This window comes from Ursus arctos, chromosome X (genome assembly GCF_023065955.2).
Source record: "Ursus arctos isolate Adak ecotype North America chromosome X, UrsArc2.0, whole genome shotgun sequence".
NCBI classification, from domain to species: Eukaryota; Metazoa; Chordata; class Mammalia; order Carnivora; family Ursidae; genus Ursus; species Ursus arctos.
Window position 1 is genome coordinate 73,807,410 of NC_079873.1, and position 15,932 is coordinate 73,823,341.

Sequence of the window (15,932 nt, forward strand, 5' to 3'; positions counted from 1 at the left end):
TATTATCATTATTTGATAATAGCTTATTAAAATATTATAAAACATTTTTAGCTTTCAAATATTTCCGATTTCTGGAACTGCTGTTTGTGTTTTTATTATGTGGAAATATATGCAAGATATAAGATTGTAGGGTATTTTTTCCACCCTTTTGTATCTCACAGAGAGAAGTCCTATATCTATCTCATACCTCTGCCTAACTGTGGCTGGTGAGAGGGAGACCGGGAAAGCACAGGCGGGGTTGCCAAAAGGCACTTGGCTCCTGATGGAAGCAAACCTTGAAATGTTGACAGTATAACCACTACTGAGACTTAGGCAATCTGGACAAATATTAATGGAATATTTGATGTTGATACAAAATTAACATAATTTCAAGTTAACCAGATATCACATGGAAATCAATTTTATTTCTTAATAAACTAACTCAAACACTTTGGAAGTGATTTTACACATACTTAGATTAGATTACTTTTGTATTACCCCAAGAAATGTGTATATCCAACTAGTATACTTCAAAGAGCAAATTATTGGATAAATGCCATTAATCTTCAGAACTGATAAAGGTGAATGTTCTTAGTTGCCTTCTGTGTTGACATAGAACAACACAATAGGTCCTGAGAGAGACAGTGCGAATGGTGTAGATGCAGTAAGAGAGGCTGAAGACATACATGGTAATACGAAGTAAATACAATAAATCAAAAATTATTTCCCCCTGTATTTTAATAGTATATATTTATTTTAAAAGGATTGGCCTAAGGGTCATACATATAGAGAAAAATTACAAAGACCACATATTTGTCACAATTATTCCCTGTCAGTTTGAAACCTTAAAATAGACTCTCTGTGTGAAGTTATTTAAAAAATAAATATTGCAGTACAGATCTGACAGTTTATCTCCCATACCAACTAAGATATTCCTTGGCTTGAAAAAACAGGCACTTGTCCATGTTTGCCCATGCTTTGAAAGAAATATTAGTTTTTTTTTTTAAAGCATACCCATGCTGTATCTGCAACTTTCTGATTTCAACCAAATTACCAAAATACTTATTTAGCTGAAATGTTATGCTTTATTTATCTTTTTGGAATGTAACCATGGACTCTACTAAATTTCTTAACAGGAATTAAATTAATGGACCTGATTCTGAATAAATATTTCTCAATTAAAAACTGTTTCTGAAAATTAAGCATTCATAAGTACGCATGCCAAAAGCTGGTTTTTAAATCACCCATAAATTGGACATATGAGCATAATGGTATTTTTCTATTTTTGTTTTTCCTTTCCAGTATTGGCCATGTGCATTTAAAATATTTAAAATTATATATATTTATACAATTTGGTGTCCTGAAAAATTAGGTAGGGTTTTGTTGTCATTCTTATTAGTGGTGGTCGTGGTATGTGTGTATCTGTATAGTCTCTGTATACAGAATTTATAAAATATAGCTCAATTCCTTTTCCTTCAGGAAGATGTACCTTCAATTTTCCCTAAACACCTAATGTTTTTAGCATTTAGGAATTCAGGTAATTTGTAAGAAAGAAAGAAAATGCGAATTGTCTTATAAATTGTAATATCCAGCATACTCTGAAAATGATGCGCTTTGTAAACATGTAACACTGTAATCCCAGGTAAAGACCTTTCTTTAGGAACGTGAACCTCCCATTGATTCCTCTAGAGCACAAGCCTTACTTTTTTTTTTTTTTTTAGTTTTTTAAAAATTTTTTGTTATGTTATGTTAGTCACCAGACAGTACATCATTAGTTTTTGATGTAGTGTTCCATGATTCATTGTTTGCGTATAACACCCAGTAGAGGACAAGCCTTACTTAACACAAATTGTCCTTGAGATTTTGTTGTGGTCTGTTCTTATAGCTTGTCCTTAAGTTGTGTCATTTTAACCTTGTAGTACTTGAAAGTGTTAGGCGGATCAGCAAGATAATACAAAATTTTAAATATTTCGCCTGTGCGGGATAAAGTAATCCCAGAAATTCTAAAAGAAATCATTGTGACCTTGTGACCACCTCAACTGTCAACGTCATACCTCCTGTGGTTGTTTTGAGCCTTTAGACTATATTTCTTTTAAGTTCTCAATATCCTGGGGACATAAATAACTGTTAAAAAGCTATAGTACAAAATGGATTCAGTATGGGTCTGATTGATTAAATGTGATTTTTTTTTCCTTTGTCAGTAAAACAGTAGGCATTAAATATTCTGTTAATTACCTAAGTATCTTCCACAGCCTTTTCATAAACCTGTCTGGGAAGAATTTATTCTAAACAGAGTAATCCTTAAAGCTAAAACCCCCAAATCAGTATGCCTATCAGTAGGCAAACCCATCATCTGAGGATTATAGAATTAAAACACCCAAGAGAATGAGAAAACTTGATACTTTATTCCATACTTATCCTTTGTTTGTAGGTAAATCCTTGATTTCTTTTGCAGCTTAGTCTGGTATGAATGTTCTATTAAAGAAAACACTTAGATTTTCATCATAAATTTTTCGCCCTATACTTTAAAGATTTTTATTGTTCTAACTTTAGCATCTCTTTTCTAAAAGTATCTCTGAAAAGGAAATACCATACATAAGCAGAAAAAAATTGTCATCACAATTGCGTGGTCAGATTCTATTTATGAATCAGCATAAGAACTTTTCAGTTTTTCTTATTTGATGGCCCATACAAGTAAAGGAAGGTAAAATGTATTTTTTACATTAATTTGCATTAGTAATGGCTACAAATAAATATAACCTCACAAACAAATCCAGCTTCCAAGAATATATTTCAGTGATAAAGGAAAGAACAAATGCTGATAACATAAGCACACATTAACTTTTTAATTATCAATACTTAAATTAATGCTCTATTCTCAGAGAATAGTTCATTTTGCCATAATAATTTAGACATTTAAAAATATATATATTAAAATTTAAACTTTTGCTGGTTTAGGTCATCTTTTGTATTTTAAAATAATGATGTTCCTTTTAAAATCTAGAGCATTGTTGCTAGACCCCATTAGGAAGCTACCCCTAACTTAAAGAAAATTTTTGTTAAAGATATTGTTTATTATTTACTTTGGAGAGCAAGAGAGAGAACATGAGCAGGGGGAGGGGCAGAGGAAAAGGGAGAGAATTTCAAGTGGACTCCACACTGAGCACAGAGCCTGTCACGGGGCTCCATCTCAGGACCCTGAGATCATGACCTGAGCCAAAACCAAGAGTCAGACACTTAACCAACTGAGCCACCCAGGTGCCCCTAACTTTTTTAAAAAATTTAAATTAGGTGTAATAAATTGAGTTCATCTGTTCATTTCACTTTTTAAGAATAAGGTCTATATTTACATTACCCAAAATATACTAAAAGTATTGTTATTTCATTCCAGATCAGAGATACTAAATCAGCAGATCAAAAAACAACCCTCTTGCATTTTATTGCTGAAATTTGTGAGGAAAAATACCGGGATATCCTGAAATTTCCTGAAGAATTGGAACATGTAGAAAGTGCAAGCAAAGGTAATTAATTAGTAACTATTTTGAGACTATTCCTTGCCTGAGTATTATATTTTAAGTGGTAAGATTAAATAAATATTAATTTTATTTTTTCTGTTTAAATAAATATTAATTTTATTTTTTCTGTTTACTTATATTTGAAAAGCAGGAAGATAGTTTCCATTAGCTTATATTTGACAGTATAGTACATTTAATGACCTATTTTTTACTTACTTTATTTTTTAACATTGCTAAGTTATTGAAGCTTTCACATGTCTGGTCTGATAGTATGTTCATTGATTCATTTCATTAATACTTAAGTGTATATTGTTTACAAGGGAACTATACCATGGGCTTTTGATGATATCAAAATAATTGTGAGACAGTTCTTGCTTACAAAGTTTCTAAATGTTTCTATTATTCTACATTAGTTGCATGTTAGTCATGTAGAAGTTCTTTAGAGAAGCAATTGCCAGAGAGCTGCTGCTATACTTGTAGTGAATATAATTTTACATCATATCTTAAAGGTTTATTTTTAAGTAAAGAAAATAATAGTACTATGGCGTCATGCTCTGTTTCCTATTGTTATTCTGGCCCTGGGACCACAAAACAAGACACACTGGATTAAATTAAAGAAATACATTGAGGGTTTGATTGATAATACCAGACTAGCAGAGATGACCATTGAACAATAATATTTTTTTAAAGATTTTATTTATTTGGGGGAGGGAGGGGCATAGGGAGAGAGAGAGAGAGAGTCTTAAGCAGACTCTACACTGAATGGGGAGCCAAATGCAAGGCTGAGGTCATGACCTCAGCTGAAACCAAGAGTCAGAAGCTTAATCTGCTGAGCCACCCAGGTGCCCTGACCACTGAACAGTATTATACAAACAATATTCTGGGTTTTATAGGCATACTTTTGTCCCCTTCAACGAACACTAACAGGTTTATACGGTTTGTAGTAAACTTGGGAGAGGTATATGCTTTTGAGTCCTTGCTGAAATTCCTCAGAGTTATAGAGAAATGGAAAATTTGTAATTGGAAACGTGAGAAATGTCACAAATAAGGACAATTATTAGATCATTTCAACGCTATCACTACTTTTTGATTGCCCTTTACCAGACTTTTTTTCTAAATTTCATTTGTTTAATATGTAGATTCAATTTCAGAGAGATTTTGAGAAGTCTATCAAGAATATGTTTAAATAAAATGATTTGTCAGTTTTACAATGATGATTTTTAATTCCTAATTTTTAAATTTTTAGGTTCTACGTTGAGGATACTTTACATGAATGTATCTGATAAACACTTTTAGTCAAAATAATCTGAAATAACTGTAATGAAATGTAGAATGAAGCTTATGTCAGCTTTGGTTTTAAGTCTAAATACTAGCTTATCTGTATTTCTATATTATATATCTATCTCTATGTCTATATAATCTCATACAAACTTTTAGCCACTATTGTTATCGATGAAGTTAACCTATAACGCACAGCCTTCTAAGTGAGACAGTATTAAGTTCTAATCCTAGCTGATAACTTCTTAGTTTTATAACCTTGAGCTAGTAATTTAAACTTCCAAGTTTTTGTTTCCTTGTCTGTAACATGGGAACCATAGTAACAAGATCACATGAGTTGACATGTTTAAAGCATTCAATAAAAGGCTTGGCACATAGTAAATATGTAGCTGTTGCTATACCACTGTCTTTATTAATAGTGGTAATCATAATATTTTATGTACTGCTATGAATGTTGTAGCTGCTGCTATTGTATTGTTAGAAAGGGATAATCATAAGGGTGCCTGTGGTTCCTACACTCTCAGCTAACTATTTATTACATCCAGTTCTATTTGTTTCCTGTGTCTGGGTGTTTGGTAAATACTTCCTTATTTTTATTTTACACTATCACCAACTTCTTTCTCCCTATCTATGTCAAGAGCAAAATCTCTCTGTTGTATCTTGATTATTTCGGCTTTCCTGTATTCTTCCTGCCCGTGTTTTCAAAAGACTGTTGCCAGAAATCCTCTCACTGTCTCACTGTTTAGAGCCACAGAAATACCCATTTTCAAGTTATTTTGACTAGTTCTTTTTCTTTCCCTATGAAATTCAGTCTCAACTCAAATTCTTAAGGGCATTCCACCTGTTTGCATCCCTCTTTCATTTCCTCCTAGTTCTTATTTCAGTGTGCTCAGACATATATTCTCTTGAGCCGTTTTATTCCTTTCTGATATTCCTGTCTCTGTGTATGATTTCATGCTGCATCCCATGCCTAGAAATCTCACCTGCCCTGTCCTCTAAGACAACTGACTATCATTTGTCAAATCCCTGTTCAGAATCCATTTTTTAGAAATGTTTTGCTACTAAAGCCCTAGGAAGAAATACTCTGGAATTTAGCCTACAGGGAAAAAAACAAAAACAAAAACAAAAAACAGGGTGAAAGGTCAAGCCAATTACCTCTTATTTATAGTTACTTTTCCTTGATATTTGAGTCTAACTTGTCTTGTTAGCTTAATATGCAGTTCAGTCTTGTTTGAATCACATTGTCACCTCTAGTACTGTACATAGCATGTATATAGTCAACCAGCAAAAATACAAATCGATCAGTAATATAAAATCAATTTTATTTGATGATGGACTGTCTTGATGTGAAATGATCACCTTCAAAAATACAAAAAGTACCTTTCTTTTCAAACTAGAGGGATATCGATAAGATGAAACTAATTAAGTTAATGATTGAATTATATAAGTCATATCTACTTTTTGAGATTTATTTATTTGAGAGAGAAAGGGAGAGGTCGCAAGAAGGGGCAGAGGGAGAGAGAATCTCAAGCTGCCTCCCCACTGAGCATGGAGTCTGACACAAGGCTCCGTCTCATGACACTGAAACTGTGGCATGAGCTGAAATCCAGAGTCGGGTGCTTAACCATCTGTGCCATCCAGGTGCCCCTATAACTTATATCTAGAGAACAATTGTATGACTAATAATTTTTTCTATGTTTTTGGATTTTTGCAACCCAAGTATCAATTTTGGTAACATAAAGATCTTTTCTGTCTTGTATAGCAATTAGTTTATTTCAGTTGAGTAGTAGAGTTATAGGCCTCAAATTAACTGACAAAACAAATGACTTAAGGTGAAAGGAAAACTGAAGGTAGGAAATATGTGTGATCTATGGAAAAATTTATTTTATAATTGTGTTTATTCTTTAGCTAAGCTTCTAAAATTGTGTGTATCTTTGAATATGCAAAACTATGGTATAAACTTAGCATATTTTCCTAGAGCTCTGTTAACTCAAAAGTATTGGAGGAAAACATCATTTTCACATTAAAACAGATATATATTATGAAACAGAATTTAAAATCCACATGAATTTTTAAAAATAAAACAGATGACTTCAAAGAAATTTCACACTTGCAATAGATCCCTAATGTTCAATCTTCTCTTCCATTGGGTTATTTAGATGAGAAAAGTTTATGAAGCATTGCCTAAAGAATGATACAATGGTTTTGTTTTGGTTTGGTTTTGCTTATTTATCTATTTAGTTATTGCCGGGAGCAGGGAGGCACGCAGGCAGGGTAAGGGAGTAGAGTACTTACCTTTCTTCTAAACAGACATTCTCACATCCCTTATGAAGCTCAGCATTAAACACTACAGTATACTTTTATTACCAGTGAAATTAATAAAATAATATTGCTCTGGTCATTTCATTCTAGGTTAAATCATAAATCTGCAGGTCTTCTCATTCATGTTTGACATACCAGTGAGCCTTTAGAGAGAAAAAAATTGGTTGCTATAGAAACTCTGATGCCTTAAAATATTTAAAATACTTTTTAAAAAATATTTTATTTATTTGAGAGAGAGAGAGAGAGAGAATGAGCAGTGGGGAGTGTGAGAGGGAGAGGCAGACTTCCCACTGAGCAGGGAGCCTGATGTTGGGCTCAATCCCAGGACACTGGGATCCTGACCTGAGCCGTAGGCAGACGCTTAACCAACTGAGCCACCCAGACACCCCTAGAATTCTTTTGATAAACCACAATTGCCTTTCCCCTGATCATTAGTTTTAAATATTATATGTATGTGTATTTTGTCTGCATAATTATATATATAATAGATATATAGATATATATTGTATAAAGCATTGCTGGTTTACTAGACATATTTTATAAATTCTTTATTGTTCTCTCTACCACTGTGGCTATCACTTTAACTTTGAGCTTTAAGGATTTTAACAGTTTGATTTAAAACCTCTAGTGTTTTATAGGTTGGCTCCAGGGATTAAACCAAAAGAATTAGTAAAGTTTAATTAAAACTATTCCACTCAACAGGGAAAAGTTACATTAATATATTTGAAAGCACTATTAATCCTAAGATTTCACTTGAATATGAGATGGGTTTCACTTCAGTTAAATTAGTGCCATCCTACAAAATAAAAGCTGTCAAGTGTCCTATAAACAGTGTTAATTTCTTATGAATTAAATCAATCATTATAAATTTTCATTACCAGCTATACCTTTTGATATCTGCCATCTTTCCATGTCATATTAGTAACTCTGATTAGCTATTTATCTACTTTGACTTCTTTATAAAACGTTCAGACTAGAGGAAATATTGTAGGGAAAAATGCATGAAAGAAAGAAAAAGAAAATGTAAAATAATAGCACAATAAAAAATTAAAAAAAAAAATAGTTGGGAGAACAACAGAGAGAAAAAGCCAGAACATTTTCCAAAATTCCAGAGCTGGCAAAAGCTTTAGACATCATCACCTCCCTGCTAAAAGGGACCCAAGATAGCAATTTGGCTAAACTCATTATTTTATAGTTCAAGAAACTGAGGCCCAGAATGATGAAGGAATTGTCCATGACCACACAACTAGATTAGAGAATCAATGAAGGTTTGCAGACTTCGGAGATAGATAGATAAATAGATAGATAGATAGATGATAGATAGATAGATATTATATTTATATATATATATATATATATATATTTCAGCTCCATTTTTGCTTCCTTTGTGGTCTAAAATATACAACAGAGATTCATGCTCATATTGGAGTAAATGCTATACAATAAAAAGATTTACTGGAGTGTAAATGCTATGTGCTCTGTGTAGTCGTCTACAGTCTCTGCAGCTCCACTTTGACAGAATTACCCTCGTCTTTCTTTGTGTCACAGCAGCACTCTAGCCTTATTAGTAATATTGTACATACCACGTTCATAGTTTTTATTCCATTGCTTGTTTTTCTCTGTACCCTCTGCATTTGTCCCTACAGTCACAGTGCTAGCACAGCATCTCAGAGAGAAGTAAATGCTCAATAAATGTCTATTAAATTGAATCATTGCATATCATCGTAGTATAGCAGGCACATTTCAAAATAAGATATTGTGGGAAGTTGACAAATAGAGAATTGCAGCCCTAAAATTACTGTTTACTATAAATACAAGGGGAAAAACAAGATAAATTAGAATAAAGAGGACACCAGAATTTAACAATATTTCCTGGTCTATATCTTTACTTCTTTCAAAAAGAAAGTTAAAATTGGAAACTATCAAGCTAATAATGAATGGGATCTAAACTTATGGAGGCCACCAAACCATAAAGGATTATGGTGAAGAGTAAGGATTAAAATCGAGGAACTAATGGCAGCCAACTTTCTTAATGTTGTATCTAACTACTGAAACATCTATCTCTTGTTCTAATTCCTGGGAAAAAAAGCACTTTCATATTGTCTAGTGTTAGTTTTATTGAAAAATCTTTGATTTAGGGAACAAAATCCTACTGTTTTTAGAGCATTTAACATACAGTGACTCATAAAACCCAAGATGTGAGAAAGTATTAAGCTGTAGGATTTTCTAGGAGATTTAAACTTTGTCGTCTAGCTTTTTAGAAGCACAGAATGATAATATACCGATGTGACAAAATATCTGGAGAACTGACCTTACTTAAATGTTAGTCTGAATTTGAAACTGAGTACAGGGGTGCGTGGGTGGCTCAGTCGGTTGAGTGTCCACTGTTGGTTTTGGCTTAGGTCATGATCTCATGGGTTGTGGGATCAATCTCCACATCAGGCTCCACACTCATTGGGAAGTCAACTTGAAGATTCTCTTCCTCTGCCCCTCCCCCCACTCATGCTCTTTCTCTCTCTGTCTCAAATAAATAAATCCTTAAAAACAAAAACAAAAACCTCTGAGTACACATCATACCGCTACGTCAGTTTTACAAAAGTAGTTAAAATTGTTTAGCTTCCTTTGGACTTTTTCATATATACTGTAAAAATAACTTAAATAATTTTTGCTGAATGAATTGAACTCTATCATATTGACATCATAAATATCTTATAAAATTGAAAGGAGTATTAAATTTTAAGGAATCGAATTCATAAATTTTCCAGTTACATTTCTTTCTTCCTTACCCAGACCAAATTACCCATATTTTTTTTTAACAGTGAATTTCTTTAAAATAACAGAAACAATAAAAGGCCCAAAATGTGCATAGAAAAATGAATTTTCAACCTAAGACTTTAAAAGGATTTAGGCAAGAAAGTCATGGGTTTTTGTTGTTGTTGTTGTTGTTGTTGTTGTTTTCCTCTGTGTGTGTGTGTGTGTATGTGTGTGTTTTGCTGGTCAGTAATCTAGTCATTACCAACCAGTGTTTTTCAATTCATAATATATCAACATTCTAATTAATATTCATTTCTAGAGGAAACTGTTGAAAAAATTAATATTTTCAGGTAGCAGTGAAAGGAAGCAGAGACCATGTCATTTGGATTTGAGTAAAATGTTTCAATGTAAGTCAACAATTTTTTATAGACTTACATAGGCATTTGTCAGCATAGCTTAGCTTTTACATCCCAGAATCTTTTTCTGTCAGTAGTTGTGTACATAGTTTATCTGTCTCACATCCTTGTCTCTCATGTCTCAGAGCCTAGGCTCCTATGCTTTTTCCAGATAGAAATGCCACCCCTTTCTCTCAGCCCTTGTGAGCCCTGTGTTTATCTTTTTGAAGGTCCAGTTTAAATCTCACCCCTCCATATAAAGCTTTCCCAGTTGTTTTGGCTTTCAGTGGTTTCTCACTTAGCTCTTCTACAGTAGTACTTACGTGAACTTTTTAGTTTGGTTCCTATACTGTCTTACATTATAATATAAAAGTTTCCATGTTTATGGATGCATCCTGGCATGATGCTTTCTTAAGTAATGTGTAATATCATTAGTCTGCTTTCTCAGAGCAAAATCTAACATGGTAATGCTGTTGCAAATTCTGTGCTGTGAATGTTTATTAAACATCAGCTTGATCCTAGCTGCTATCTTTATTTAGCCCAATAGTGAAACTTTCTGGGTACAAATTAGCTAAAGTATATTTACAAATACTTGATGTTCAATTTCTCACACCTTAAGCAACAAGGAGAAAACCAGGTCTTTAAAAAGTATTCTTTAAAAGTGGCTATTTAAGGCAACACAAATGTATGGTGTTAGAAATAATTATAATGTTTACTCTTGGTGGGGGTTAGTGACTAGAAGAAAGTATGTGAGGGCTTCTGGAGTGCTGATTATGTTCTGTTTCTTGATCTGGATCCTGGTTACATGGATTTGTTTATTTTGTGAAAATTCTTTCAGCTAGTAACCTATATGCACAACGTATGCATGCTTCAACAAAATATTTTTATGAAAGCTGGTCATTTAGATTTTTAAAATGTATAATGACTTATAAAAAGTGAGAAAAGTATTACAGTTAATCTAAAAGGTCAGTGTTTTCACATGTGCTTAGTTAGAATGATCACATGCATTGTATAAATATTTGCTGTCAGAGTTGATCTGATGTCATTGTAAATAATTATTTTTCAGCAAGTTATATGTCACTTAAGGATTTTATCAAAATGTATTTTAGTCTTTAGAGTGGATAGGTACATTCTAGTATTTAAAAAAAAAAAAAAAAGCACCACCCACCAAGCATGTTATATATCATGTAACCTTCAGGGTGATCTTTCCATAGTTGTTATCAATATTACCCTAGCTTGTAAATCATTGAATCTTAACGTGTCCTGAGCACATCCTGAGTTAAAATTTTCACCAAGCTCCTGTCACTGCTGTCATTGCTATCACTGTGTCAGGAAATAAGATATGTGGGAATGTTGCTCAGTTTTATCTCATTCTGGATTCAAGCTCATTGGTTAAAAATTGAATACTTATACATCAAATGTTACAATTTGAGCAACTCTAAAATAAAGTGCAGGGATATATTCAATGCAAGAGGTTGAAGGACTGAAGTTAAGTAGTATTGTCAAGGTGGAGAGTGGAGAGTAAAGAAGAGGGAAAACTAACAGAAATGAAGAAAGAAGCAGCTATCTGCTCAGAGTCAAAAGAAGAGATGGCTCATGCTCTGAGTGGAGATTCCATTGTACCTCTAGGAAAAATTGGCAGAATCTGGTAATCAACATGGTTACCATTACCACAGTTTTAACTACTACCAGTCCTTCTGATGGATTCATCAGTAAGGATGAGACTGCTTTAGGGATCTAAGGATTGGGGATTTGGAGAGAGTAAAGAACTATATCAGAGATACCTGAGCAGTGCCTCTATTCTCCACTTTTTACACATTTGAAATGTGGTTTGAACTCAAGGACCAAGTTGTAGGGGGCTATATAGCTGGTATGATTTCTTGAATTTAACCGAGGTCTTTTTCTGGAATTTGGATTCTACAAGTTAATGAGGTAAATTAATAAACGGCAAATATAATATTTACTGGTTCTAATTTTGTATGACCCAAACAGCTTAACAGTATTTCCATGTAAAACAGTCATAATGGAGTTGTTATTTTTATTAGAAGATTCACTGAAATAGTAAGGAAAACACTCTGACTCCTGTTGGAAGCTAATGGCTCTGTGGCAGAGGCTTCTGATTCGGTCATATCTTAAAGAAATACATGCTAGAAAAACTATGTTCAAGGATGAGAATCAGGAGATACATATCTGAGTTTCAACTTTGTTGCTATGTACTTGTTAGTTCATTGTTTGGCCATTTAACCCATCAGTTGCCTATTTGCTCATTTATGCAATAATGTTTCTTAACTTGAAAAATACACACTGTCATATTTAGCCCACTTATCCCTCAAGCTGATTATGCTAACAAAATTAGATATTCAGTATGGAAATGCCTGAGGAGAAAGTTGTTCTACATAAATAATAGTAAATAATAGTTTATCATTCAAGCTGTCAGGAAGATGTTAATCCAGATGATTTCGATCAGGTTTTTTTACATTTGTTTGGTCCCATTTTTAAAGTGAAGATCAAAAATCTGCTCATTAAATGACAAAGCTTTCTGAAATAATATATGATGTCATTAAGTTTATGCCATACATTTTTAAAATTTTTTTTCTATCTTGTAGTCTTTTAGAAATAAGACTCTAAAAACATGATCACAAAGGCTCATCTTATTTTAAATGATATCTCTAAGCTTTGATGGAAAAATCATTATTCAGAATTCAAGAATCATTATAAAATTTCCAATATCCTAGGATATCTTTGTCCTAAGTATGTATAAACATGGAAGAAAAGAAAAAGCTTATAGCTTTAACTGAATATTCTAAATAATTAATAGTAAATGTCTATAGGAAATAAAAAGGTATGGATTTTGAATATTATTATAATAACTAATAAAAATGATAATAAGGCATTTCTTTTATGTGCATTTTAAAGAAATGGATCATCTTTGCATTTGTAGCAGAATGTAGCTAATGTTTATGTTAACTATTGCTTTTTCACTTAATTATGCATTTTTTCTAATACCTAATAGTGATAATAATAATGACTACCATTTATAAAGAGCTTATTAAAGAGCCAGAAAGATTAAGTGCTCAATGTCACACAGTTAGCAAGGACTAAGATTTTGGCTGTACTTCTGTATTCATTGTTCTTTTCAATGTAACAACACTGAGAGTAATAACAAGAACACAATTGAAAAATATATAAAATATGAAATTTTTATTCACAAATTTAAGATAAACTGAGAAAGCAACATGAACCTTGGTAATTTCTATATTTCGATAGAACATTAATTATTATAACTAGAAACACCCAGTAAAATCATACAAATACTCTTGGTTTACTCTAAAACTACAGTAAACTGTTAAGTACATTAAAATGGTATTGTTAGGATTTAAGGTTTCATTCGATTGCTTTTTCCTTCTACATGTCCTTAGAGAGGAATAACACACTCTGTGGTGATGAACAAAGAATAAATATTTCCATTGCCCACCCTTCTTGAGGGATATGGTCATCAACTAAACAAATGTTTATTTAACTCTAATAGTATAAGTATTTCTAGTCTCTGAGTTGCACATTTTTAGGAATTTTAATTTCAGTATAATTAACACACAATGTTATACTAGGTTTAGGTGTACAATATAGTGATTCAACAATTTTATACATTACTCAGTGTCCATCAATAGAAATGTACTCTTAATCCCTATAACCTATATCACCCATCTCCTCACCCAAGTCCCCTCTGGTAACCTTCAATTAGTTCTCTATAGTTAAGAGTCGTTTTTTTTTATTTCTTTCTCTTTTTTTGTTTGTTTTTTTTTTGTTTGTTTCTTAAATTTCACATATAATTGAAATTATATGGTATTTCTCTTTCTCCGACTTATTTCACTTAGTATTATACTCTGTAGATTCATCCATGCTCTTACAAATGGCAATATCTAATTCTTTTTTATGGCTGAATAATATTCCATTGCATATATATATATATATATATATATATATATGAATATATATTCCAATATTTATGTATTTTGATATATATACCACTTTTTCTTTATCCATTCATCTATTGATGTACACATGAGCATCTGTTGATGGACACATTCATCTGTTGATGGACACTCCATCTATTGATGGACACATAATTTAGCTATTATAAATAATGCTGCTATAAACAAAGAGGTACAAATATCTTTTCAAATTAGTGTTTTTATGCTTTGGGTAAATACCCAGTTGTGGAATTACTGGATCATATGGTAATACTACTTTTAATTTTTTGAGGAGCTTCTGTACCGTATTCCACAGTGACTGCATCAGCTTGCATTCCCAGCAACAGTGCACAAGGGTTCCTTTTTCTCCACATCCTCATCAATGCTTGTTGTTTCTTGTGTTTTTTATTTTAACCATTCTGACAGATGTGAGATGATATCTCATTGTGGTTTGGATTTGCATTTCCCTGTTGATAAGTAATGTTGAGCATCTTTTCATGTGTCTGTTGGCCATCTGGATGTCTTCTATGGAGAAATGTCTGTTCATGTCTTCTGCCCATTTTTTAATTGGATTATTTGTTTTGTGGGTGTTGAGTTGTATCAGTTCTTTATATATTTTTGATACTACCCCTTTATCAGATATGTCATTTGCAAATATCTTCTTCCATTCAGTAGGTTATCTTTTTTGGTACTGTTGATTATTTCCTTTGCTATGCAGAGGTTTTATAGTAAATTTTTACTTTTGTTTCTCTCACCTTGGAAGATATAGTCAGAGAAATATTGCTACAGCTGATAATCAGAGAAATTACTGCCTGTGTTCTGTTCTAGGGTTTTTATGGTTTCAGGTCTCAAATTTAGGTCCTTCGTCCATTTTGAGTTTGTGTATTTGGTATAAAAGAGTGGTCCAGTTTCATTATTTTTCATTTAGCTACCCAGTTTTCCCAACACGAATTGTTGAAGAGACTTTTTCCAATTGCATATTCTTGCCTCATTCATCAAGGATTAGTTGACCATATAATCATGGGTTTATTTCTGAGATCTCTCTTTGTTTCATTGATCTATGTGTCTATTTTTGTACCATTTCCATACTGTTTTGATTACTACAGCTTTGTATTATATCTTGAAATCTGAGATTGTGATTCCTCAAGTTTTGGTTTTCTTTTTCAAGATTGCTTTGGCTATTCAAGGTCTTTTGTAGTTCCATACAAATTTTAGGATTGTTTGTTCTAGCTCTGTGAAAAATGATGGTAGTGTTTTTATAGGGATTGCATTTAATGTGTAGATTGCTTTGGGTAGTATAGACATTTTAACAATATTGGTTCTTGCAATCCATGACCGTGGAGTATCTTTCCATGAGCATGGAGTATCTTGTTTGTGTCATCTTGAATTTTTTTCATCAGTGTTGTATGGTTTTTAGAATACAAGTCTTTCATCTTAAGTTTATTCCTATGTATTTTGTTATTTTGGTGCAAATATAAATAGGAATGTTTTCTTAATTTCTGTTTCTGCTACTTCATTAATAATGTATAATAATGCAACAGGTTTCTGTATATGTGTTTTGTATCCTGCAATCTTACTGAATTAATTTATCAGTTCTAGTAGTTTTTTGGTGGAGTCTTTACAGTCTTTATATAGTATCTATATAACATCATGACATCTGCAAATAGTGAAAGTTTCACTTCCTCCTTTCCAAATTGGATGCCTCTTATTTATTTTTC

The 15,932-nt window shown here is 32.5% G+C and overlaps 1 protein-coding gene across 7 annotated transcripts in view; it reads left to right on the forward strand.

Moving 5' to 3' along the window:
* The window catches only part of DIAPH2 (diaphanous related formin 2), a 992,113-nt gene that overhangs the window by 564,555 nt on the left and 411,626 nt on the right, over positions 1-15,932 (forward strand). For all 7 annotated transcript variants that reach the window (XM_026483534.4, XM_057313012.1, XM_026483533.4 and 4 more), the window contains one exon: positions 3,371-3,500. In XM_026483534.4, the coding sequence (XP_026339319.2) occupies positions 3,371-3,500 (130 nt within the window). The remainder of the gene's footprint in view (positions 1-3,370; positions 3,501-15,932) is intronic.